Source organism: Eutrigla gurnardus (genome assembly GCF_963514095.1).
Source record: "Eutrigla gurnardus genome assembly, chromosome: 18".
Taxonomy (NCBI): domain Eukaryota; kingdom Metazoa; phylum Chordata; class Actinopteri; order Perciformes; family Triglidae; genus Eutrigla; species Eutrigla gurnardus.
The window spans coordinates 8,175,000-8,199,044 of NC_139929.1; the positions used below are offsets into that span (position 1 = coordinate 8,175,000).

At 41.7% G+C, this 24,045-nt stretch overlaps 1 protein-coding gene across 1 annotated transcript in view; it reads left to right on the plus strand.

The window, feature by feature from the left end:
- cnksr2a (connector enhancer of kinase suppressor of Ras 2a) overlaps nt 1-22,079 on the plus strand; it is a 41,613-nt gene extending 19,534 nt beyond the window's left edge. Inside the window, exons 6-24 of the mRNA XM_084034353.1 lie at nt 1,520-1,639; nt 2,618-2,677; nt 3,001-3,069; nt 4,178-4,324; nt 5,579-5,691; nt 5,803-5,957; nt 6,740-6,829; nt 7,935-8,149; nt 9,907-9,958; nt 12,159-12,334; nt 12,965-13,038; nt 13,161-13,232; nt 14,435-14,502; nt 14,614-14,711; nt 15,255-15,473; nt 16,232-16,373; nt 17,007-17,234; nt 17,871-18,058; nt 20,224-22,079. Of these exons, the coding sequence (XP_083890479.1) occupies nt 1,520-1,639; nt 2,618-2,677; nt 3,001-3,069; nt 4,178-4,324; nt 5,579-5,691; nt 5,803-5,957; nt 6,740-6,829; nt 7,935-8,149; nt 9,907-9,958; nt 12,159-12,334; nt 12,965-13,038; nt 13,161-13,232; nt 14,435-14,502; nt 14,614-14,711; nt 15,255-15,473; nt 16,232-16,373; nt 17,007-17,234; nt 17,871-18,058; nt 20,224-20,421 (2,484 nt within the window). The 3' untranslated portion in view covers nt 20,422-22,079. The remainder of the gene's footprint in view (nt 1-1,519; nt 1,640-2,617; nt 2,678-3,000; nt 3,070-4,177; nt 4,325-5,578; nt 5,692-5,802; nt 5,958-6,739; nt 6,830-7,934; nt 8,150-9,906; nt 9,959-12,158; nt 12,335-12,964; nt 13,039-13,160; nt 13,233-14,434; nt 14,503-14,613; nt 14,712-15,254; nt 15,474-16,231; nt 16,374-17,006; nt 17,235-17,870; nt 18,059-20,223) is intronic.
- Nucleotides 22,080-24,045: the final 1,966 nt, after the last annotated feature.

The following is a 24,045-nucleotide window of genomic DNA, read 5'->3' on the forward strand; positions in this document are numbered from 1 at the left end:
CTTAGCTTAGCATTTAGACAGGAAGCAGGGGACACAACTAGCCTTGCTATGTCCAAAGTCAGCCGGAGCTCGCTAGGTTATTAGCTGAGAAGCTACACAGAAAAATAAACTGTTGATAAACATGATTGCCAGAGAATTAGTTTTTACTTTTCTGTTTACGTACTGATTATAGATAACAAAGTATAATGTTTTCATTTGTAAGTTTCTAGTTGTATTTTTGAACTTTGAAAAGAGCCAGGCTAGTTGTTTGCTAAGCTAACAGCCTCCTGGCTCAAGGTCCATATTTCCTGCTCCTCCTCCAGATATTTCAACTTGTGAACTTTAGCCTCGTAGATACATCATTTAAATAGCCTAAATTAGCTCTTTTTGCAATGTTACATATTTGGATTGATACAAAAGTTACCAGCAGACAGCGTAAACCTTTTAAGTTAGCCGATTAATTTGTATTAGTGCTGATTCATTTAGGTGTAACTTCAGTTCCAGTGACTTTGGCTTTGCAGCCATTTTGCCAAACGTTTATTGACACTTCAAATTACTACACACATTTGAGATAACAATCATGGATAATTTAGCTTCTATACCGATAAAATTAAATTAAACAACATGTGAAAAACTCAACAACTAGTGGGGGCAAATCAAGTTTAATTGACCATTTCCACAGCAGTCATTTTGACTTGTCAAACACAGGTGTTACTAATAAGATCACTAATTACTGCATTGCATTGCAGTAATTGCTGGAACAGAGCCATTGTTACTGGTATTAGTTCCACCTGTGGTTTTCCTGATATGGAAAGTGCAAATGTCTGCCGTCTTCGACTCTGAATCCTCTGGATACGACAGAGAAACCACAGTAATGATGCTCGAATGACTATCCTGATTCAGATTTGATAAAAATATCTTCAGCAAAATGTCATGTAAAGTATGTAACGATGGGAAGACAAAATCAGTGATAACAAAAATCCAAAATGCTTATCCCGCCTTATCACATCACAGGAAGCTTTATGTCTGTTTTGAAAGTTTTGGAGCCGTGCTGTGGATTATCCCGAATAAAAATCTGCTGTCAGCTGTTTTTATTCCCACAGCTTTGTAACGGGGAAATGGTCCGTTAACTGTCGACAGCATGTCGTGTGGATTCTTCTTTCAGCTTGTTAAATTGTTCTGTGCTGAGTGCAGCACACATTAAATTCACCTCTATTGCATCAGTGTGGAGGCGGATATCCGAAAACACCGGACACATAAAACCAAAACTATATACAAACATAGCACTTGAAGCAATTGAGAAAATATGTTTTTCCTTTTTATAGTGTAGGTTAACATTGTTACAGAATGCCCCAACAATAAGCTGTGTTAACAGTAGCCTCCAATTCTTAGCTGCTTTATTTTAGGAGGGGGAATTTGTTAATATTCTCAGCAAAGGCAAAGAGAAATCACCTAAGAAAGCACCACCGCACAAACCTGTTTTTATGAGAAGCTCCCCGTGTTCTTACTTGTCTTCTCTCATTTTCTTCTTCTCTGGTAGTGCAAGACCTTGTCAGAGGTGTGCGAGCACATTGTGTGTGTGTCATCCGACCCGCTGGTTTCTCAGTCAGCCCACCTCGAGCTGGTTCACCTCACCAACATCAAACCCTCTGAAGGCCTGGTAATGACTGTGTGTGTGTGCATGTGGGGATTTCAGATTATATTTCCCTTGTTTTATTGCTAATGTGTTTATTGTATGATAAGGAGCGTATGTGTTTAGAAAAGGATTTTCTTCAAAGTTCAACACCGCCACTCTTTCATTCTAACTCCTACTTGTTCTGTAGAAATGTTAACAATGTGATTACATGTGTGAGGGTGAAGGCTTGTGTGTGAGTCTGGGGGGGAAAAGGAAAATCAGTTTTAATCACAATCAAACAAAATGCAGTTATGGCAGAATGTCCACAAAATAGGTTCGGACAATACATCCTCTTGTAAACACAGAACCAACGAATCAAACAAAACACATTTGATGGTTTTGCACTGAGTTCTCATACCTGATAAGGGTGTTATTGCATAAGACTTATACCGCTGTCAGATAGAGATTAGCCGGTTCCAATTTGGATCCGGTTCACCAGCTGGCAAAATATGGAGATTTGTTAAGCTCCATCGCTAACAAATCTCTTATCAAACCTTTTAATGTCTCCACACACACGGAGGTAGAAACCTCTCATTTTTAGCCAACTGTGACTGTTGCTGCTTAAAATGACAGACATCACCGGCGGCACATCACATCAACTGCAGCTAATTAACGCTAATTCAGTTAAGTGTTGCTGTTAATGGGCTTGTGTTCAGCCAAAGATTTGTTTTGTGACCTAGCGTCAATTTAAGAATCTCCCAGTCGAATTTAGACTGGAATCTGATCAACTAGCAGTTTATCATGACGTATAGAATGCTACAGCTGCTAAATGTCAGACATATTTAATGAACATTTCATACGATGCTCATTTGGTTTTCAGGTTTTAGATACAGAATTTGAATTTTTAATTAGGCTGCCGCGAAAACCTGTTATGTTTCTAGCTTCTCGGCCAATAAACGGTAAGCAGTTTTTAAACATGAAGCTAATGAGATATAAAACATCTTCCTTCCCTCTGTCCATCAGGGAATGTACATCAAGTCAACCTACGATGGCCTCCATGTGATCACAGGAACTACTGAAGCGGTGAGAGGCGGCTTATAATCCCATTTTCACACATCCACATGCTAAAGCATCCAAACAGTACGTTTTTATCTGTGAAATAAACAAACTCCCCACAAACACCATTGAAGTGTGTTTCCCACCACACCGGGGGGTTGAAGGGTACAGAAAACCAATTCTTACTCTCCAAACAGACAACATTTGGATCCATAACCGCGTATCAGATTCCATAGAGATGCCTCCGCAGCCCGCTGAAGTACAGTTTGTCGGGCAACTTGCCCGCACTGGTATACAGGGATCAATGAACTGCGATCAATTCATAGTCGTCTGTTTCTCTGTCTCTGTAGTCTCCGGCTGACCGCTGTAAGAAGATCCATGCAGGAGATGAAGTCATCCAAGTCAATCACCAGACAGTGGTGGGTTTGTTATCATTGTGCGTGTGCTGTATATGTTCTAAATATATCCTGTTGTTCTTATTCACATGTTCAGTTGCGATGTAAACAAGTGCACTTAAATCTTTTTTAAATGAACTGAAAGGGTAATATGGATAGGGTTAAATGCATGTTAACGGACCATTTTAATCCTATATACCCACATATATGAAGAAAAACTACATTTTGTATGTTTCTCAAAAGATCATATTCATATGATTCTAATGATGCCTGTTTTTACAGATTATGCAGATATAAACAAATCTTTAGCACTTTTGTAAGAGTCTCACATGCTCTCAAACATTTTAAAGCTATTTTTCGCAAAATAAAACTTGCACAACCATGACTGGTGGAGACCAAATGTGGAGCTTAAAGGGTTTTTTTATGCAGGAAAAAAAATCAGCAGGTTTGATATCTAGTGTTCCAATGTATTATGTATTAGAATAACCTTGACGTTTGACCTGTCAATCGAATTTGGAGTTGAACCCAGTGGTAATTATGTGTCTTGAATTTTTGTGGTAGGGTGACCCGTCTGTTTACATCCACACAGCACTTTTTACAAGGTGCACTTGCATGCATCATGCATCGCAATTAGTGTAATGAGATCCTCCAACCTTCTCTGCACCTCCGCTTGCATTATGATAAGATCACAGGTCAATCCGGGAAATGTAATTAAGAGAGCCTTGATTAGACTGAGTTTCTCTCCACAAAGCACAACTAGTAAAAAGCTGTGAACAACAAGACCAATAAGGAACTGGTGTCTTTATACCATTTGTTTTTATTTTATTGTGCTGTATTTGTTCACAATTGTCCTATAAACAAAGATTGTTGACACAGTTTTGTGAAAACAGTGGCTAAAACTATAAATATGATAACATGCATTTGTTTTCAAATTGAGGGCAAGTTACATCACATGAAAGCTCTATAGATAGACTTACCACCTCCACACCCACTTGCTTTGCAGAGAAGGCTCAACAAGCGAGATCCAATCACGACGTGGACAGAATTCAAGCTACGGGCTGAATTTAAATATCATGCTGTGATTACGTGGTTCATTATCCAGATGACGATAACTGTCCTCTACCGTCCGCAGGTGGGCTGGCAGTTACGCAACCTGGTTGGCTCGCTGAGGGCCGATAAAGGCGTCGTGTCCCTGACCCTGAAGAAGCGTCCGCAGAGCACGCTCAGCTCCGCCCCTGCTCTGCTGAAGAACATGCGCTGGAAACCCCTAGCTCTGCAGGTCGGCCCGGCCGCTACCTTTTATAGACTTTATTAAAAAACACTGCGCCGGCCCACATCACTCCCCACGGCATTCCCACTCCCTGTAGGACGACAGCCAAAGCGTGTAATTAGGTCAGGATACTGTGGCTCAGCATGGTTTCGTTCGCCAGCTGAAACACACTGGAATGAGTGGGAAGGGAAAATTGATGGCACCCACCACCCACATTCCCAGTGCGCCCGCAATTATGAAATGTATCTCCCTAATTAACATGGATCATAGTCACGATCAGCAGGAATACAGAGGAAATCAGTTTCTCTGGCCGTTATCACTGTTTGGGTTTGTTCCGCATACTGAAACAATAAAAACACTAATATAGTGCTGCAGAATTTAGTCATAAAACCCAGAAATGAAACAGCAATTTTGCACTTCCAGTTCCCTTGTCTTGAAGTCGATGGGAGTTTTGTTAGCTGCCTGAAATAAAGCCTGTTGTTAAAATGTTTTTAAGTTTTATTCTAAAAAGAAAAATGAGTCGGTAAAGATCCCACTCATGCATGTCTGAAAAAGGTGGCTAAATGAGACTACTTAACACCATCATGCCGAACACTAGTCCGGCTTTAACTCAGTGGTGGCGACGTCATGCAACAAGTAATGTAGTGAAAACATGAAATACATTATCAGCCCATATTTTGCATGTATACTGTATCTGTACATTATACAACTTGGCAGTTATAATCATTAAAAAAAAGATATATTATGTATCTTATCAAAGTTACTAATAGTTGCTAAACATATTGCAGGGTTGCATTTTGTTGTATTCATCGACATCCTTAAAAACAAACGCACCCATCATGTCGAAAACAGCTCTGTAAACTGTGATGGATGTTTACAGGAGATCATTTAATCCAACCTTGAGGTTTAATTAAAAAACCTGTCAGACTCCTTTTTTAATGATGCCGCCTCAATCTTAGCAATGTCAGACTGCCAACTGGCACCGTGGTAAATGAATGGCTTGAGTCTGTTATTGACGTAACAAACACTAACCTGAAGCGAATGACGTGTAGCGCTGTCTCGCTACCCACTTGCAATTGTGTTCGAGTTAGAGCTGAAATGGAAACGGGTAACTGCAACAGTGAGAGCCACCGTGCTGCATCTTTGGGTCCCCGTCATACACAGACAGAAACGCCTGGATTATAAGTAGAAAGGTGGTCAAAACTGTATAAAATAACGACGATACAATAATACACAATAATATCTAAGTTTTGCTGTCTGCAGCCAACCAGAAGCCCAGGCAGCAGTTCGGCCACACCCTCAGGCACTCCCACCAAGAGCACCGCCATCCAGGACCTCTACATCCCCCCTCCACCCTTGGAGCCATACACACCCAGGTACGGTGTTTTTACTAAGACTGTAACACTGGTGACAGCTGCTCCAAAGAGGAGCTTTTTCTTTGACGTGCAATTGTTTTGCCGGTAAATTGGCCTCCGCTGTTGCCATAGAGATGAAACGGGAGTATTGCCTGGAGACGAGGCATCTCGTAACCACGGTGGACTCAGCATCGCTAAGCGCTCTGAGTCACCAAACTCCTTCCTGGATCAAGAGTCTCACCGGCGAGAAGAGGAGGAGCCCATGTACTGCACCACACCTACGTATGGTACGTTCCTGTGAAGAGAGGAAGAGCTCAGTCTCATGCTGCCGCAGTGAAACACTTAAAAGAAAAAAAAGCAATCACGAGGCTGTGAATCCACCTGCCAGCCTGAGGCGGTAATAGGAAGTTTGGGAAAGTGAGGGAGCAGAGTGCGTTATAGGGCTGTAGCTAAGAGTTTGAAGCTTTATTCCAAGCATTGACATTCAAATACTAAATCAAAACTTTAGCATGTCTATTCTTTCTGTTTGTTTCTGCACGGGGGCAGATAAAGGTCAGGGTTTCACTATTAGGATGATACTATTTGTAGACTTGGATTCCAGAGGTGGCCGAGTGGCATTGTTTCAGACTCATGTGATCCAAACATCGACAATAACTCAAAATGTATTGAGAAAAACAACCATTTCCAAAATTCACATGTTTTTATACAACAAAATATCCTAGTTATAAAGTCAAAATCGATATTTTTTTAAATAACCACGGTCAAGAAACTGTTTTCTCTCCCGCTTGCCACACACAAAGGGAGGCACATACTGACAAGTTCTATTTGTTAAAGACATATTTATTCATTTAATTCAACTTTATTGAAACTGCGGATTTTTCTTCAAGGATTTTATTTATTTTGTCAGACATTCGAGGCTACATTCGAAAACCTCAATAGAAGCTTTGAATTCACAAAGTCCGTTCGCTACAACCCGAATAAGATGTGGATGAAAAAAAAATTAAACTTTGCAAGAATCTGAAATCACACAAAGGAGGGTATTAAGTTTTGTAATGGTGTGTACTTGTAGGCAGGCTGAGGCCCATCTCCATGCCAGTGGAGTGTAACTGGGTGGGCGACTATGAAGATCCAGCCAAGCTTAACAGAGAAAGCCGCCGAGGTGAGTGTCGGCGTGTGGAGTGCATATGTGTGTGTGTTCACCTCCTGAAGAGCCTGTTAGATTCAGTTAAATGTTTCTCGACGAGATCGGTGTGTGCGGGGAGATCAATGCGCCTCCGTCCTTTTCCTCTAATTCTCCCTGTGATTAGCATCACAGAGGAACAAAAAAAGAGGGGATGAGGTGGTGGGGGTGGTGGAGGTAAACAGCTGGAACAAAGGCAGAGAATATGAAAGGCAGCTATGAAGGGAGGCAGAATGAAAGAGAGACTTGCAGAGGAGGGAGGAACAGTACCAAAAAAAAAAAAAGATTCTCCCTGACCTCCACCTGAATCACTCACACAGTTGCTATGACAACGCTGACAGCAGCTCTTTTCGGTGTCTCACTTTGCTCCGTCCGCTGCCTAGCAACCAAGGAAGGACAGGGTGGGAACCGTGAGGAGAGAGAGAGAGGTAGTGAGATCTGAGCTTCCTCCTCCGGCGGGAACGGCGAAGAGGAAGTTGGTCGAAAACAAAACAAATGCAGACTTACAGACAGGGAACATAAAACACATGTGGACGTGTTTTCTCACAGCAGCGTGATTTTCGACGACACATGGTGGGGAATATGGATCCGTCAGCTCATCTTCATAAAACTTACAATACAATCAGATTCTCGTCAACATCGGCCGCTCGGACAAATAATGATCATCTGGCGAGCAACATTTTGTACTCAAAAGTGCAGCAAAACGTCGTCTTCTGTTTTTGTTTACTATCCCCCAAAGAGCCAATTAGTAGCACACACACAGACACTAGCTGTAAGATAGCTAGCAGCTAGCCCCAGTGTGTGCCTCTTGTGTGTTAGCATATATTTGGGACAAAGGTAACAGTTTCTCTAAAAGATGATTCAGCAACCGTGTTTGAAAAACATTGTCATTTCAATGTATTTCTTTTTTTTTAAAACACACAAATATTCCATAACAAAATAAGCAGATTGCAAAACTGGATTTAAAAAGTAGGGACAGATTATTTGGCCTTGTTTGAAATGGATACTGCAGTGGGAATGAGAGAGCTTTCTTAAGTTTAAAAAGCTGATAAAGTTAACGTGCGTTGATTTGATTGTTTCACAGAAGCATCACTGATGCGTTACGTGGGACTGTCCGGCGTGGACGAGAGGACCGGCTCTGACGACTACTCCTCCCACACGGCTCGCCCGGGGAAACGGACCAATGAGACGGCCAAACGGGCCAAGAGGCGGAGCCACCACAGCCAAAGCCCCTCCCACTACGTCCTCCAGACAAATCAGAGGGATTCTCCACCGAGAGACCCGGCCTCCATTTATCACGTAAGTCACCTAGTTTTGTGTAGGCATTAAACAAACAATATTTAACATATTAATTAGTGAGCTTTACAGATGCTTTTAGACAGATTTTGCTTCCCTTCTATAGAGCCAAGATAGAGGTTTCCCCGTTTCAGTATTTACGCTAAGCTAAGCTAAGTTAACAGGCTGCCGCTTCATATTTCCCCGTTGCAGATGAGAGAGTGATCTCCATCTTCTCCCTGTCTTGGCAATAACTGTATTTTTCAAATTATTCCTTAAAAAAGATTAAACAGCACAATGATGAGCAATAAAAAAAAATTATATCAGCACTTTAAGGGTGAAAAATACAGCTCATTCTCCCTTAAGTTGCCGATAGCAGCTTCAAGATTGCAGAGTTGCATAATGTGGATCATACAGCGTTATGAAACCCGTCTGACTTCCCCCTCGGTTGCCTCCTCAGATTGAATATCAGTTAAGTCAAGTATCACTCTGCGTCCTCTTTGATTTGTTTTGACGCAGTCAGGATTCAAAGATGAGAGAAAAACACAGTTGAGCTTTTACCCTTAATGAAAAAGTGCTGCGGCGAAAAATCTGAGCGAACGCTGACTCGTTATTACCCCCCTGTCATCTATGACATCTGTCCCCCCCGCCTATCCGTCTGAGCTCGGCGCTCTCAGGTCCAGACAGTCCGTTTGGCCGCCGATGACCTTATATTTCTTGACAGCATCTCTTTGGAAATTAAACGCGTTTTCCGTGTGTGTGTGTGTGTGTTTACAGTGTGCATGGATGCTGCGATGGCAGATGGCGTGGCAGTGGGTGTGGGCGGGCCCATGTCATCTGTCTTGCTGAGCGTGGGGCTGTGAATGGCCGAGCTCCAGGCTCTGACATGCGTAATGTCGTGACATCAAAGCTGATCTGGTGCCCCATCTGACCTGTAGGGAAAGGTCACATGTCAAATATGTTTTGGTTCTGTTTATGGGGTTTTGTGCAGAGGGGTTGAAGGGACAGGTGCGTCAAAACTCATTAAAACCTGAACACGCAGACTCGAAACGTGTTTTCTTATTCTATATGTTTTCAGAGCTTAATATTTACTCCAATGTCCATCACAAATCAAGTCCATAAACCGGCTTAGAAATCATAGAAAAAAAGATCCTAATAACACCAGAACTTGCCTGAGAATAATCACGTTTTTACGTTTTCTTCCGTATCAAAGTAATCCAGGGATAGTTGTCTGAACATCCATGAATACTTTGCAAACAGGAACTGCTAATGCCTAATTCTGCATACTTTAAAAGCATAATATATGTTATTAATGGTGACCAAAATGTGACCAAAATACAAGCTAAAAACATGCGTGAAGCTACAGGGTCTACAGACCTTGAAACCCCTTCTTTTAGATGGTTGTCCTTCATGTTGTGCTTACTGAAATGTTCTGTTGAATCCCTGAGGCCCCTGAGCTCTATTTTCTCTCGTTTCCCACATCACCTGAGTGTCCTGTTGTGACCCCCCCCCTCCCTTCCCGTCCCTTTGTTCTATGTTTAGAGGTGTGAGAGTTGCTGAGGTCCTCCTTCCACCCCAACACGAGTGCATGTCTCTGTGAGAAAGAGATAATGAGGGAAAGTGTCTTCTGCCTTCTCGGGTCCGCTCGCTAACATCTGTCATCTTTTATATCCCAGGATTCTTTGCAGTAGAAAAAAAGGCCACTGATTCATCCTGACAGACTGCTCTCTCCCCATCTCACCCTTCCTCTTCTTCTCGTCTTTTTTCCGACCCGCTCTCAGACATACCAACAGTCCTCCTCTCTGCAGACGAAGAACAGGAAGAAGAATAAAGGTAAGCGGAGAAGCCACCTGTTTGTTTCTTCTTTTGGAGCTGCCGTCACGGTCCAACACTTAATACTCATTCACTCTCTCAGGGAACGCCGAACTAGTGGCTGCTTCAGTTCAAGCAATTAACTTAGTAACACTTTTTTTTTATGGTTCTGTAATTTACTAATAGTTTCCTCGAAAGTTTCAAGGAAAGAAAACTGCATTTCTGGTCCTAATTCTGAGACTTTCCATTAAATAACTGGCTCCATATCACCCCAAATAAATATCCATTCAGTATTTCTTGTATTTGAAACTTCATTTTCCATCTTGTGGTTCCCTCTACACACATTTCTCATTCAGAAATAATTTAAGACATTAATATATTCTGCTTTGCATAATAATTTGAGTCTGATAGGGTTAGACCGGAATCTATTAATATGCAAATATTGTTCTTTTCATCACTGCAGTGAGCCTCCTACTTCAATGAACAGTCAATTTTTTACCACCAGCAATTTTGCGTGTGCTGCTGACCTGTGTGCATTTTCTAAAAAGACATTTCTCTTTGTGGATAATTGAAGATAATTATTTCCCATAAATCCTTTCAAGTCAACTGTAGAAAACTTTTCTTAAAAGGTATTTTCTCTGTTTGTCTTTTTGTTTGGGTTGACTATTGTGATTTTTTCTTTATACACGGAGCTGTTCTAAAGACCCATCACTCCCAGTATTCCCAGTACCAGTCTATATTATGGTGCATGAGTCTGGTAATAGAGTAAATATTATATAATTAGTTGTATCCTGTACTTGACGTACTTTAGATTGAGATTTATTAGCAGGATTAGCCTTTAACCAGGGATTTATTGATTTATCATCAGATGGACCACAAATGTGACACATTTTTGCTCATAAGTGTATTAAGTTTATCAAACATTTTCTTGATACATTTTCCGTCTAATGCCAGCTGGTTTCAGCTTGAGTCAGTACTGCAGTCATATAAGTGCTGTTAGTACATTTTGTTCCGGTCATTTTTAAGGTTTATGCATAGTTAAAAAGATGCTGGTCGGCAACCTAATCGATCACAACTTCCTGTTTGATTAATCTCGGGAGCTATGAATAAAATCTTCACTTACTGCAGTGATCTTTATCACATAAGTTGGGAATTTATAAGTCTGGAGTTTCTCAAATAATTAACATCTTACTTATTAAGTCTCAATGTCTCTATTACAATTTATAGTTAGGAATATATATATATATATATATATATATATATATATATATATATATATATCAAAACGATAAATCCCTTAAACCCTTCTGCTTCCTCTTGTTGAGATTCTTTGCCTCTTTGACCTAAAGCTTTCCCCCCCCTTTTATTCATTCCACCACACTAACGAGGATCAACATGTTGGAAGTGATTCCACTCGTTTCACCATCTGCCACCATGAGAAGCTCTGGAAGCTTTAGCTCCATCTGCACTATTTTTTTTTCTTTTCGGGCGACAGCTTTGTTTGTTTACAGCATTTAAACCAAAGTTTGAAAATGAATTTGATGATAATGATTTATAGATGATTTTAAATGGTCCAAGTCGCACCATCATCTAAAAAGTAAAGGAATATATTTCTTCACTTTCTCAGATAAAATGTTCCTAAAACCGAGAAATTAAATTGGTGATGCTATCAGGCCTCAAGTGTGGTGCATAGAAAATGCTTCTTTTTTTCTGTATAGTTTTCTCCATATCAGAGAACATTACTTACTTGGAGCCTCACTGGCCTTCAAACTGTTCCATACGACGTGAGCTTTAGTTTCCTTCTTTGTTAGAGAGGATACTGAACACCGCACTTTCCTTTGCCACAAAAAAAAAATGGATTATTGAACTGCGCTCCTCTTTAATGTCGCAAGACTTTTGATCAAGCACAATAAAAGTTTCTGGACAGAGAGCCAAGTTTCCCTGGTGATCTCTAATGAGTCGCCTGGAGTGAAAAATGTTACGGGGCTTTCATGCCAGAAGCAAAAAGGCCATTTTTATTAACTCACTGCAGTGCAGCAGCGTTCTGTCAAGTCCAGAGAACTGAACCGCTGCCAAGAATTATCGCTACATTAAGATGTGGCTTGGATGTTTTTATTCACACCGCCGTGAGAGAGTGAGCATTCACAAACACATGATTCTTGCGTTCAACTCTTTCTTTTCGTGTTCTGATTTTCTGATTTTTTCCTCCTCATTGTTCCAGGACGAAGTTTGGCCTCCCTGAGTCGGAGGCGTGTTTCCTGTAAGGCGCTGGGCAGAGGAGACTGCGAGGGCTGGCTGTGGAGAAAGAGAGACGCGAAGGGTTACTTTTCTCAGAAGTGGAAGAAGTACTGGTTCGTGCTGAAGGACAACTGCCTGTACTGGTACATCAATGAGGAGGCAAGTCTCTGTTTTTATTAACCTCCAGTTCTCAAAAAGTGAAATGCCTTAAACTCTCTACTCGCCAGCAGGGGGCGACCAGGGGGGCGACTCCTGTGGTTGCAAAAAGAAGTCTGATTGCATGGAAGTCTATGAGAAAATGACCCTACTTCTCACTTTTTTTTTATCTCTGTAAACATTGTAAACATGAGTTTATAGTCTCCATCGAGTCTTCTTCAATACAGCATGATGTTCATTTAGTAAAGTATGGTCAAATAAACCATATGCTTTAGGGCATGGCTGCTTTATGATTGACAGATTGCTACCCCGGCCTTGCTACAATGCTACCGCAGCCTTGCTACAAAGCTACCGCAGCCTTGCTACAAAGCTACCGCAGCCTTGCAACAATGCTACCGCAGCCTTGCTACAATGCTACCGCAGCCTTGCTACAATGCTACCGCAGCCTTGCTACAAAGCTACCGCAGCCTTGCAACAATGCTACAGCAGCCTTGCTACAATGCTACCGCAGCCTTGCTACAATGTTACAGCGGCCTAAGATTGAAATATACTGGAAATGTCCTTTAACACTTTCTATAGGCTTCCCCGTTAGCTGATTATGTTTCTTTCTATATGTCTTTCATTTCTCCTCAGGATGAGAAGGCAGAGGGTTTCGTCAGTCTTCCAGAGTTTAAGATCGACCGGGCCAGTGAATGTCGCAAGAAGTAGTAAGTCCATGAGCCAAGCATTCTGTTGCCTATTCATGTGTTTTATTTATGTGCAGTTTACTTGCTTTTATGTATAACTGTTCGCCTGAACTCCCTCTGTCCCCCCCCCCATGTCTCTCTAGTGCTTTCAAAGCGTGTCACCCCAAGGTCAAGAGTTTCTACTTCGCAGCAGATGGAGTGGATGACATGAACAGGTAAAGCAGCATGTGCTAAACACGGATGAAGGTTGTGCAGAAGGGCGCACTTCCTGCTGGGCGACAAGAGTGCAGCTTCCTGTTTGGGATCCCCAAAGCACAAAACAAATGTGTTTTTCATTTGAAGATGAAAAGAAGGCCACTTTTTATTTGGGCCACGGTGTGTACGAAAAACATAATTTGCAAGATACGTTTCCCCCCGAGGCTCCAGTTGCGACCTACGTTGCAGAGGCTCTCTAAACTCTGCTGTAATTTACATAATTATCTCTCCCCTGCAGAAAGATTTGGTTGGAACACCTGCAATAGGTAATTTTACTTCAAAGTTTCAAAGTGAACGTAAAAAAATATTTTACAAAAGTCCTCAAATACATTGAAGTGGAAGCTGCAGTGGAAAAAGGATATTTTTCAGAGAAATAAGTCTCTAAGGCCTCGCTACATTTGGGGAAATATGATTATTCACTTTCTTGCTGAGAGTTAGTTCAGCTGGAAGCAGCCGATTAGCTTATCTTAGCATAAGTAGTGGAAGCAGAGAAAAACTCTGGCTATAAAACCGCAATTTTTTTTGTTAAAATCGTAAATTTACCCGAAAGAAATTTGGATATTCTCTGAGATTAAAGTGCAAAATTGACAAGAAATCATCTACATTATCAAATTTGTATTTTTTTTTTTGAGACAGGGACAATGCATAATAAGACATTAATCTTGTACAACAAGAAAATATGCATTATGCGAGGTTGTAGCAAATTGCTATTTTACACCTCCCTTGAGGAAAAGATTAATAAAGGAACAAAACAAAGCAGAACCAAAAAACAAAAACAATAGATAAATAAAATAGATACATAGAAACCGGGAAACTACATCAGCTGAGTGCACCCAAATATACTGACTATATAGCCCAACTGACGTTTATAATACAAACAGGGCGGAAAGAGAGACGTGTGAACACATCTGTTTTTAAATAAGGTGTAAACAAAGAGCATTTACAAAATACACAAAGGAACTAGGATTAATTGAACTTGAATTAATTGAGGGAAATGTATTCAGTTGAGGACATCTGTGACTACATACAGACACAAAATAAAACATTTTACTATCAATGTATGATATGTAGTTGTTTTTATAGTACAAGCAAACTCTTTGTTTTTGTAATCTTGCAATATAAATGTGATCCACTGTAGCTCTGTGTTCCTCCCTTCTATTAGATGGCTCAGTCGTCTCAACATGGCGGCTGTGGGCTACGCGGAGCGAGAGAGATTACGTCAGGAGCAGGGTGAGGGTTCAATCAGTGTCTTTAACACACTGATCATCCTATTCCTGTTGTACTTTTACTTGTATAGAGAGAGAGGTGGTGTTTCTGACTGTCTGTGTGGGTTTCCTGCAGATTACTGGAGTGAGAGTGAACATGAGGAGGACACCACCTCCAGCCCCAAACAGGACAGTCCCCCACCTCCATACGATACCTACCCACGGCCTCCATCAGTGAGTCACGCACGCACGCACACTACTGCATTACACACTCGTATAAAGTACATGATGTACTTGAAGGCAATAATCAAGCTCGGTGCTCCTCTGCAGTCCATTTTAACAGTCAAAGTTATTGCCAATTTAGCCTCCAGAGAGTGCTGGGGCTAAATTTGGTATAATTGATGCTATAATTGGCCTTCACGCTGCTGTGCTCCATATTAAATGTGTGGTATTTTATTTTAGCCTGGATTTAAATGAAGAGGCTAAAGCAACAGCAGATATTTGAGCTCTGATTTATTTCAAATAATCTGCCAACAGGAAACAATAATATTCTAAAGTGCTTGTAATAAAGAGCCTTTTTCGACACTCATTTCCAATCATATTCACACACTCAGACTTCTTTGTCTTTTTGTCTCTCACTGTCTCCCTCACACACTTATTTAATCATCACCAGGTCAAATTAAATCCTTTTTCTTCCAAGTGTGGTATTACAATTGAATGACGGAAGCGATCAATATTTGACGTCTGACACTTTTCCCCCCATATTTTATCTTTTAGATGAGTGCCTACTTGGAAGGCCGGACCACTCGTCTGTCTTCCACGGAGACGTCTCGTTCTCGCTCCTCCCAGGAGGACTTCCTCTGTGGCGAGCCCCCTGCAGCGGCCGCAGAGCCGCAGTACCACCCCGGTCCTCTCGGGGGAGGCACCACACACAGTGGGAGGAAGCCAGGGGGCAGCAGCAGCAGCGACGTGCAGTACAGATGTGATCCCATCGAGGTAAGGGTGTACTCAACAACTACCTACCCTACCTGAATTAAATTAATTTCACAGTGAATAATCATGCTCCCCAGACAATAAACAGTAATATTTTCGATGACCCCCTTTTTTCTTTGGTTTATCACCACCATCAAGCAACCATCAATCGTTAATTTGCACGCTGTCGGAGTTTTTAGGTAACAGTCACACAATTAGTAGGGATTTTTAATTACCTTGGAAATGATTATAATAGCTTTTGTTCCAGAAAATATGGACATTCTTAGACCCGTTGCTAGAAAGGCTCTTGAGGGGGAAAGTCTCAGTGTGTTGTTTGTTCCTCCAGCACTTGGATATAATGAATATTTCAACCTCGAGGGCCACTGGCGGGTCTTATTTTTTATTTATGATTATTTAAATTCGCCAAATAAACAAGTTTTGGAAAGTAGTTTTTAAAAGCACACAAATCATTCAAAATTGTGGAGTATCACACGATACTGAAGGGAAGCATCCACATCGTATTTATTATCAGTTATGTCATATTTATTCAAATAATCTGAGCCTTCTTCCTCTTGATTGGTTGGTTTTTATTGGGGCTCTTCCTGGGTCCATTAAATAAAATGTATATTTGCCTTCAAACAATAAACAACAATGCCATAGAAGACAACTTCCCATCAGCCACTGGGGCCACGTGGAGGATTTTGTACTTTTGAGTCACTTTAATCGTCATCATGAATAACGTTACTGACATCCTTGTTTGTCCTTGTTATTGTTTACTGTAGTACCGATCCAGTCCTGCAGGGGGGAGCAGTGAGACAGGGTCTCCGGGCCGCTCGTCCTCATCTCAGAGACGTTCCTGGCAGGACCTGATAGAGACACCGCTGACTGAGGCTGGACTGCACTACCTACAGACTGGACCACTGGGTAACACACATGGATCCAACCATCAGACGACCATCTCATTTTTAGACATAATGCTAGATTTGACACGTTAAATGGTGAAGTTTGTGTGTTGCCATTATATTCAGGCCCCGTAGCCAAGCGTCCAATTTTTCCAAAATACGGTGTGATGTCTAACAACCTTTACCACGGTGTTTCCAGAATACTCAAAGACTCCTTGAACCACCTAGAGAGAAAAAATGGATCTCTCCAGGACACAATACAAATATTTTTAGCAATATCCCAAGTTGCCAAGGAGGCGGCAACACGGCACACTACACTCATAACTTGGATATTTGACACTGACAAATGCATTGCGCCGGTTTGTTGTATGTTTGCAGTTGTTGTGATTGATGGTCTTCCTTACAGAGAGGGCATCACTCCATAGGGAATTTAACAGACACAAGAGGAATATATTTGTATACAGTATTTATTTATTTATTATTTCAATTCTGCACTAAATATTTATTTTATTTCATATTCTAACTTGAGGAGTTAGTATACATAAATAATTGTAGTGATAATAAATAAAATCAATACAAAAATGACACAAAACAATCAACATCGTACCGCATAAAAAATACCAACTGTCTGTCATTCCTTCCCTTTACGTTACAGAGGACGCCGTCTTCGCTGAGCCCGGTCCGGGCGGTGGAACGATGATGATGGCCGGAGCCGTTTACACTCTCCCCGCACAAAGGAATGTCCCGTTGCCCATGGCGATGCAAAGGCTGATTCCTATGGCAACCCAGGGAGGGAAACCCCGCAGCTTCACGCTGCCACGAGACAGCAACCTACACACACTCCTCACCCACCCTGCGAAGGAAGAACAGCAAACGCACAACGGTGAGGAACATGCATGTACACGGAGTCGGAGAATACATGCAGCTCAGTATTGTGGGTGTGTGGGCGGATGTCAGGTAAGAGCAGAAGAGGGGAAAAATGTGTCACATTGAGTGACGGCCACTAGAGACCGAACAAAAGATTATTTCAGGGTGAAGACGCTGACGTCATTGCACATGCCAGAAATAAAAAAAAACGCTCTCAGGCAGACACACTTCCATTTAAATCATCTCGAGTATTGAGTCGGGAAACACACACTCCAGTAATACACTGGTCTAATGAGGCTAATGAGATATCCGTGCACTGGTTGCCAAGGTGAGCACAGCAGCATACAGAGAGGAGAAACTAAAATAGTAAACAATAAAGTCTTTCAATCACGTGAAATCTCATTTAATCAAGTCAAGAGGAGGAAATGAAAAAGTGGAGAGGACATCCCCGAGGCTGAAAGGAAAGGAGGACTTCATCATCATTAATAATACAAGTCATTATAGTGGACGTTTTGAGGTGTGTGCTGCTGTCCTCCAGTGGTTGCTTTTTGACATATAACTCAATCTAATCGTATCAAGCATCATCTGTAAATGGAGGCGTTAAATCATCATTAAGCATTTTTTGATTGAGCCTTTCTCTCCGACTGTGAAGGCGGCAGTGAGGGCGCATCCCTGGGTGACCTGTTCCGGGCGTGCGAGCAGGGCGGCGTGTGCCCTCTGGGTCGCGGGTCGGACGCCAAAGGTCAATCAGAGTGCCGGCAGTCGTTCCTCCGACGGGCCGCCGACCCTCAGCTCAACGAGCGTCTGCACCGCCTCCGCATACTGACCTCCACGCTGAAGGTTGGTCCGCACGCAAAGACACCCGGGCAGGAATGTGCACACACATGAGCACATGCACATGGATATTGTGCATACATAAAAAAAGCTGGTACATCAAGGTGTGAATTACATGATGTTCTCAGCCGCTTCAAATAAGGAATATTTCTAGTAAGATTTGCTTTATATGAAGGTTTTAATCCTTAAGATTTCCATGCTGGTGGTGTCGGCATTTACTGCAGCAAACACTTGAGCAGCTGCTATGTCAGAGAACTGGTGTGTCTGTTTACTGTGCAGGAAAACGTTTTAATAAAGAAGTTGGAGGGGGGGGATTGCAAACACAATCTTCTTCCTGCAAAATGCTCAAATGGATTGTTGATGTAACTGCCTCCATGTTTGGTTTCCTGCGACACAAACAAAAAGCAGGCCGTGTTTCGTCACTCGAAAACTTTAAATGCGAGGGAGCAGCGGGAGAAATGTTTGCTGGGCTTTAGCACCGACTTACAACAGCTCCGATACGTCTGTAGGAGGCTGAGCAGTGAAGCTGTCGTCAGTGAGATATAATTACAAACCTTTACGCCGTTAATCCCTTCTTTGTGTGAAGCCAATTTGAATCCAACATGAGAACTTACAATAAATACAAAACTACATAGAGAGAATTACCGAGTGTAACAACACTCAATTGCTAAACAGGAGTCGATGTCATGAAAATCTTAAGGATTTTAGCTTTAAATGTCTCACTCATACCTGACATCCCACAGTTCTGTTGCAATTCTTGCATAAAAACATGATGCAATTTCTTTTTTTTGGTTTAAAAGCCGTTATTTCAATCCTTCAATGAGGAAGTTTTCTTTTGAATGCTTTCCTTTGACTGAGTTTGGCATTTTCTGATACAACTCAAACCAAAATCTTGTTCTGATCTGATCATTAAGCACTCGTTTCTTTCCCATCCAATGTGGACTGAAAGAATTACATCACCGTGTATTTCTTTTTTAGCCTACATTCACAAACACATGCACAAAACCACGTTAAATGTGAGCAGGATGAAAGGGATGGAAGGGTACTCCATTTATTTTTGAAGGGGCACACTTCCATGTGCATTTTTAGCTGTAATACACCATGATTGTCTGACCCTGATGTACACATTTGCACGCCGAAATAAACACGCCGTGTCTGTCTTGTTAGTTCCAGTGCTGTCATCTGTCCCAGTCTGTCTCCTCGGTTTTGGTTTGAGAGCTTTGTCAAGCAGCCATCTGTGGCTTTCTGCTCTGTGAGCAGTGGTTATGTCTCTGGGCTGGGTGCCTGTGAATGGCTCTTTGCTGTGGCTGTTTTCTTTTTTTGTCTCTATATAGTATTGTATCTTTGTTGCTTCTTGCGTGTACGTGGGTGGGAATGGTTGGCGAGGCTGATGGGGGGGTTCTTTGTTGCTTGTACATGTATCTACAGTAGCTTTTTACGAGGGTCTGTGGCTTTGGCTGCACATGTCTGCTGGTGCAGGCCGGGTGGAGGAGCTTATATGTTTTGTTCCCTGTCTGGCGTCTCTTAAAGGAATACACCAAGGTTTCTTGGGGGGTTTAGATGAAAGTAATGTACTGGCAAATAATGAGATCATACCGTATACACCAAAGCCATCCATGTGACCCTGGTAGACCCTAAACTTGTTTTTACAAGGCACAAGCTTGTGTTTATGTGTTCAGGCATTTCACTTTTATCTTGTGTGTCAAAATTTAAAAGAAATGACACGCTACAATCTAGTGGTGGAATTTAACAAATTCAATTTATTTAATAAATACTGATTTAAGGTACTTTTCTTTTTGCTTGTACTCCACCTCATTAAGTAAATATTGTACTTTTTTATATCATTGCATTTACAGCTTTTAGGCCTTTACACACTGGGGGCATGACGACATGAAAATGTGAAATACTCGCCTGCCAATATTCATATATGATTCATACGGATGCAAATGTGTTGCAGTTGAATCACTTGTTCAATAACAAGTCGTGCAGAACAAATAATCTACCAGGAACAAATGGATGGAACGTGAATCCTGCCCCAAAAACCTAGTGTATCCCGTTAAGTGTTTGTCTTGCTTCACGTATGTCTGCGTCAAGATTAGTGGTTTTAACATTTTTTAAAAAGTGACCCCCGCCCCCCCTCCCCCTCCTGTGTTTCTGCATCCCCCCCATAGGACAGGGAGGGGGAGCTAGCGCTGATTGACAGGCTGTTGGCCAATCCCCAGCTGTCGTCGGCAGAGTTCCAGGAGTGGAAAAGAGCCTATCAGGAGCTGTTCTCTCAGGAGCCAGACTCGACCGCTGAATCAGACCCCGGCCCGCCCCTCACCCCCTCGCTCTCTCACACACACTCCTACATCGAGACCCACGTCTGACGAGTGAAACACACACACACACTCACACGTTTGAGTCGCTCTCATCTCCTGATTCTGGAAGGAGTTGAACAAACGGCAGCGGGACGTTATTTCCGATGCATCAGGCTGGATGATCAGTGACGGACTTGGTCAAGAGGGGAGAGTAGGGACAACTTGATTCCACGTCCCCGATACGCTTTCAGCAGCCGCAAGTGTACAAGTGCAACATGACATCTTTCTGGGCAGACGGCCTTGCACGGCCCTCCTGTCACATCAGTCTGCGAGCTGATTGGTTACGCCACTCCAAGCTGGCTCAGGGGCAGAAGATGAACTGGTTCTTAAGTATTACACGCTAGCTTCTGTGCTCTATAAATACTTACTTTGGACGACTTTCATCAGTTTGTTCCTCCCTGACATGCACATAGTCCTCAGAATAGTATCTTTCGTTATGCCAGAGTATTTCATCCTGCTTGTCGTGCCACGTTCATGGTGTCTCATCCGTAGTCAAACAGCCTCAGAGTGACACATTATATTCCATCAAGCCTTATCGTCGATGATATTTCCTGTACAGTCAATGTTACAGCAGAGAACAATTAGCACAGGTCTTTTTTTCAAAATCAACCGGTGTCGGTTTCTAGTTTTAGAGACTTTTTTTTGTTTGTGCTGGTTTGGTTACATTTTGATTACGTACTGTACTGATCTGTGCTGGGCTGGACCTGAAGCATGCACACTGACCCCTTTCAAGGAAAAGTCCACCCTAAAAACATTTTCAACACCGTTTTCAACCAGCAAATGATCCATTTAGAAGCACATGTGGTATTATCTTAATTGCACAAAACTGATCTGATGCCAGTTTCCTTGCCGTCACTTCAGCTCCAGTGAGACTCGTCCTAGAATGTGATCATTGGTACCATTAATTTTGACATCAGCTTCCTCCAATTACTCTCATTAATTCATTCCTAGACCTAAATAATTCCTTTAAACCACCATGACAGAAACGCAATTCATTGTCCGTTAGATATTATGCATGACACTTCATTATTGTTTTCTATTATTGTTTACATCTCCATAAAAACAGCTCTCTTAAATCTGGGTAAAGATATTGATCTTTGATTACATCCCCAAATCTCACAATGTCACATTAAAGGATAGGGTTCCATTTTGTTCAAGTCTGTTTTATAACAACACTGATTTACAGTAGGTGCCCATATTTTACATTAAAGGAGTTTGTCGTGTTCAAAAAGGCCATTAAGAGATCGATTTTTAGAACTAGAAGGGAACGCAGAGAGCGCCGACCTCCGCCAAGGCCTTTCCAGGAGTGAAATATGATGTCATGCTATGGATCCGCTCCAAAATCTAATGGGTTCTTATGCTCACTAACTTTAAGGGAAATCGGGTAGTTTTCCTGTAATCCTGCTGACAAAATAACAAACAAATAAACCAACAAACTGAACCGGAGACATCCTTTGTGGAGCACAGACCTCTGCCCAAGCCAAATGCTCTACTGCAACATTAATTAAAGTGGAAAAGAATTAGCATTTCCGCCTCATGATTCAGCTCCTGGATGTAATTGGTTCTCCCTCGGCCCGGTCTTCACCCCTCCACCAAGTTTCATGAATATCAGACCTGTCCTTTTTCCATAATCCTGCTGACAAACAAGCCAGACATTAATTCATAATTTCAGTGTAAGAGAAACATATAACGTAATATTTGACTCCCCCTCTGGTGTCAGAACGATTAAGATCTTTCTTTTTTGAAATCTTAATCTGATGTTTGCTTGATATGCAGATTTAATTAAATATTTGGATTTTAAAAAAGGCAGTTTAATGCAACTTTTGTAGTGCAGACAATATCTTATACAAACAAAACATATCTTTAAGGGGAAAAAAACTGGATTCTTGCTATTTGATTCTGGGCAACCTCTCGTTGAAAGCTCTGAACGCCCACAGGTGTTTTCAGTTAATCTGGCTGATTCCACCTCTTCTCAGTATGGGCGTGTAATTGATTGACAGTCTCCCGTTTTAGATCTGTTGCACCCGTCAGGGCGGAACAAATGACACCTGTATCATTCTTATTGATAGGTGGAGATTTCTGACATTAAATCCCATCAAAGCTCCGGCCTACCTTCAACCTGAGCACAAGTCTAATCAGCCAGAACAACTGCAAACACCTGTGTGGGTGTGCAGAGGCTTTAAGGTTTGAAATATGGGTTGTGTCTGAAATCACTCATTCACCCTCCCTACTGCCACTCCAGGGAGTTCTCTGTAGAGGAATATATAGTGAGCTCATCTGTAAAATGAAACTCAGGTCATTTCTCCCTTAATTATGTCACTGCTACAATTAAAAGATATGTCTTTTATTGTGAAAGGTCAGAATGAATGGAGGGTTATACGCTGAAGTTGTCCATTTGGGGGCAATAAGCGCTTTTCCCTCAATTTAATATATAAATTCAAGGTACTTTGTGACCATCTGTGTAATGATGCTCCACTTACATTAATATTATTTTCGTGGATTTGTCTCAATCACGCTACTCTCTCTACATCTGTCATCTTTCCTGCAACACAATGCATGATGGTATATAATGCTCGTTTAGTGACCATCGGTTCTACGCTACTTTCCCAGATGTATGTGGGATACGTTGAGTCCACTTTATAGGGTTTGCTTATTCCCACTAAACTTTCGACAACATGGCAAACTCACTATATAGTGAGTAGTGAGTGATTTCGGACACAGCCATGGTCACCATGACAACCACAAGTGTACGAGTGGAAGATTTGTTAATGCCACCACAGAAAATAATCGAAAGAAACACAATCTCTAATAAGCAAGAGGCTTCCTGAGAATTTTGGAATAACCTGGATTTAAATTTTATAAAAGTGTAAAAGTGCCTCAGGGTGGATTTTTCCTCAGAGACCATTTGACTCTGTATCCTGTATGCCACATTGAGAATACGAGAACACTTTTGCATAGGAAATGAAATATGGATCTAATAAAAATATATTAGTTTGTTATTTGTACGCTGCTGCCAAATGACTTAATACTCAGAGACACTGCACAAAACTATAAAAGCAATCATACACAAAGACATGCACACACGCCAATAAACACACATAACAGTTTGAATGCTCTTTCTATGCTGCTGCCCGTGGTTGGTTGTAGTAGCATGTCTGTATTTTACATAAAGACAATATTCCTTTCCTGTTTTTCGTGTTTTGAAATCTCTAGATAGTAGATCTCTCTTTGTAGAGTGCAGACTAAGTGGATGATGTTCTCTAATTCTATTAGGGTTTTTTGGGGGGGGACAGTTGAGTAAAGATTGTTTTAATGTTCAATCTATAAATTATGGTAAAATAACAGTATTTATTTATCATTCTACATGTTCTGTTGGAGGAGGAGAAGAAGAGTGGATCAATAAAGTGTGGTTCATTCGGATGAATGTGTATTTGTGGTTTGTTTTCGCTCCGTTGAGGATGACAGCTGTAGTACCGTCGCCGTCAACGAAGGAGGAAGACGAACCAGCAGAGATCCTCTGCCTTAGAAACTCTTCTTCCTCCTCCCGATTGACCAATCCTGTTCCCTCTCTGGCGACTCCCCTGCGGTACGACTGATCTGAAACCAGCAGTTGGTTTCAGTTCAACATTCTGT